The sequence below is a fragment of the Pelmatolapia mariae genome, linkage group LG2 (assembly GCF_036321145.2).
Source record: "Pelmatolapia mariae isolate MD_Pm_ZW linkage group LG2, Pm_UMD_F_2, whole genome shotgun sequence".
NCBI classification, from domain to species: domain Eukaryota; kingdom Metazoa; phylum Chordata; class Actinopteri; order Cichliformes; family Cichlidae; genus Pelmatolapia; species Pelmatolapia mariae.
Window position 1 is genome coordinate 31,867,145 of NC_086228.1, and position 2,779 is coordinate 31,869,923.

Consider the following 2,779-nt stretch of genomic DNA (forward strand, 5'->3'; position numbering starts at 1 on the left):
TTTTAAAACTACTTCTGCCTAAGATATTCGTATCAAGTGTCATTATATTTTGGGGGTTTTAACCCTTTGAAGGCCAGTATGTTTACATAGCTGCACTGTTTTATTTAACCAAACCCCCCCCCCCCAAAAAAACTAAAATATTTTCCATAAAATACATTTCAAGAAAGATTTCATTGCTATTATAATTAGGCCTTTAGATTGGCACCAACGATGATTTTGATTCATCATTATTTTTTTTGCAGGGGCACAGTAAATGTAATAGTTAGAACCTCTAATGATATATGTTTTTCACTTTTTCCACACTAAATGTTTATTACCTTGCGTTCTAAAATAAAATAAAAAATAATGTAAATAAAAATACAAGATCGGTTTGAACTAGAAAAACATTTATTTTAGAAAGACGAACATGAACATTTATGTTGTTGGGGATGGGGAGAGAGACAGAGAGACAGAGAGAGAGGTAGTATGTGTCTGGGTGTGAGAGTCCTGCTCAGGCGGCGCAGTTGTTACAAATGGACACACTGTGGTCCTTGCATGTATACTTCTCACATTTGCAGCAGGTGTTGACAATTCTTCTCCTTTTTTCTTTGCAAAGGTCGCACTGCCTCCTGCCCTTACATTTAATGATGGGAGAGGGGCCTGCAGCCGCTGCAGTCACATCTGTGACTACTGCTGCAGCAGCTGATGAGCGGGGAAGGCGCTCTCTCTTTGCTATGTGTGGGTTCACCAGCATTTCTCCCACTTCTTCAATGAAGAGCCTCCGTTTGTGTCCTTTCTGCTTCTGCCAGGATGAGTCGATTGATGTCCACAAGACGTAGGCGTTGTAAAGTGAAACATCAAGGACGTTGTGGAAGAGGGCCAGTGGCCAATAATTTGTTCTCCTCCTGCAGGAGTAGGTGCCAACAACCTAACAAAAAAAAAAGCATAAAACATAAAACTTACATAAATTTTAGACAAGAATATATGAGCAAGAATGAATAAATATATGCGTAACTGGTGCGTAATGACACCTACCATATCAAGGTTGTCGACACCTCCTTTGCATTTGTTGTAATCTTGGATTATGACAGGCTTTCTCTTCCCTTCATTGCTCACGTCTGGACTGCGGTGTTTTGTGCTTAGTAGCAGCACATTCTTGCCCCGTCGGGGGATGTAAGACACGAGTGTGTGGGTCTTCGTAAAAGCGAAGATGGAGGAGAAGATCTCTCTCTTTTTTGCCTGGAGCAAATGAGGTGGAAGCTCAGGCTTGTTTTGGCGAATTGTGCCAACCAGGGTCATTTTCCTCTTGAGTAGCTCATCTGCCAGTGCACAGGAAGTGAAAAAATTGTCACAGGTGACGACGTGTCCCTGGAGCCCCTCTGTCATGTCCAGGACCACCCTCATCCCCTGGTTGACCTCAACACGATCTGGAGCTGCTTTGCCCGTGTACACCTGCAGTCTCCAGGCGTAGGATGTTTTGACATCACAGGCTGCCCAAATCTTGATACCATATTTGGCCGGCTTTTTTGGCATGTACTGCCTGAAGCTGCACCTGCCTTTGAACGCGACGAGTTGTTCATCCACGCAGAGATCTCTGTCTGGGCTGAACAGCATCTCCAGGCGGTGCGTCCACATATTCCAGACTTTGCGGAAGGGAGCCAACTTGTCAACACGGTGTGGGGAGCGGGATAGCTTGTCATCAAACCGCAGTGCTCTGCTGATGTGGTGAAACCTCTTCTCGGACATCGTAGCCCTGAAAATGCTCCGTCCCCATTTCTCACTCCAGAGGCTCATCGTTGCTTCATGTTTTGACCTGTAAACACCGGACAAAACGAGCAGCCCCACATAAGCCCGAAACTCCTCTGCGTCTATATCTCGCCAGCCGGGGATTTTGCGATTCCCATGCAGGTTTGTCATGGACACAATATGCTGCACGATCTCATCCGTTAGCAACAGTGCGAAGCTGGATATGGGGTCAACGATTCGGGCAGTGGCATAGCGTGTAGGTCCCGGGGTCAGACCAGTGGCTGCTGGGATGTAGCGGAACGTCTCAGCGTTTGTGGGAGACCAAGATATTTTTCCATTTTTTGAAGTCCATGCTGTTTCATCAATTTTTCCTCCGTTTTCATCTTCAGCCGCTGCTGTTTCATCAATTTTCTCTCCGCTTTCATCTTCATCCGAGTCGGAACTGGACCCCAGCTGCTCTGTTTCTGCCTCCGATACCTCCTCCGCTTCCTCCTCGTCCCCAGATTCCACGGGGGATAACGCGGAGCTATCCTCGTACTCAGAGTTCATGATCACTGGATATCACGGATATTTAAATATATTTGCTTATGCGGCCAGGAGATCGTTTCTCTTGCATTCTCTTTTGCAAGCACATGCAGGACTGAACCGATTCAAAACTCTATCCGGTTAGTGGTGACGCATGGACCCTGCTTCCGGTCAGTCCAGCTAACGTAAAGCTACAAATATCTGTACTGTTTAGGTTACGTCCACACGTAGACAGGTATTTTTGAAAACAGAGATTTTCCGTTTTCGTTTTTTTTTTTTTTTTTTTTTTTAAATCCCGTCCGCACGTGCAGTTTTGAAAAAAAAAAAAAGGCAATCGCTGTAAGGAGCACGCCAAAGCAACAGGTGGCGATATAATCCTAACCTTGCAGAAATGTTGGCCAATCAGAAGTCTTGAAGCCAGAGCGGGAAAGCATAAACAAAGACGGCGGAACTTTTTTTTTACTTCTAACTTTATTTCAAGACGAACAATAACAACAAATATAAAACATCAAACAGAGAATGTGCAATA

At 44.9% G+C, this 2,779-nt stretch overlaps 1 protein-coding gene across 1 annotated transcript; it reads right to left on the reverse strand.

Annotated features, from left to right (window-relative positions):
* Positions 1 to 374: 374 nt before the first annotated feature.
* LOC134637193 (piggyBac transposable element-derived protein 4-like) lies at positions 375 to 2,399 on the reverse strand. Its single transcript, XM_063487558.1, has 2 exons — positions 1,015 to 2,399; positions 375 to 907 (listed from the first exon to the last, which is right to left on the reverse strand). The coding sequence occupies exons 1-2, from the start codon at positions 2,272 to 2,274 to the stop codon at positions 491 to 493; spliced, it is 1,677 nt and encodes a 558-aa protein (XP_063343628.1). The 5' UTR covers positions 2,275 to 2,399; the 3' UTR covers positions 375 to 490.
* Positions 2,400 to 2,779: the final 380 nt, after the last annotated feature.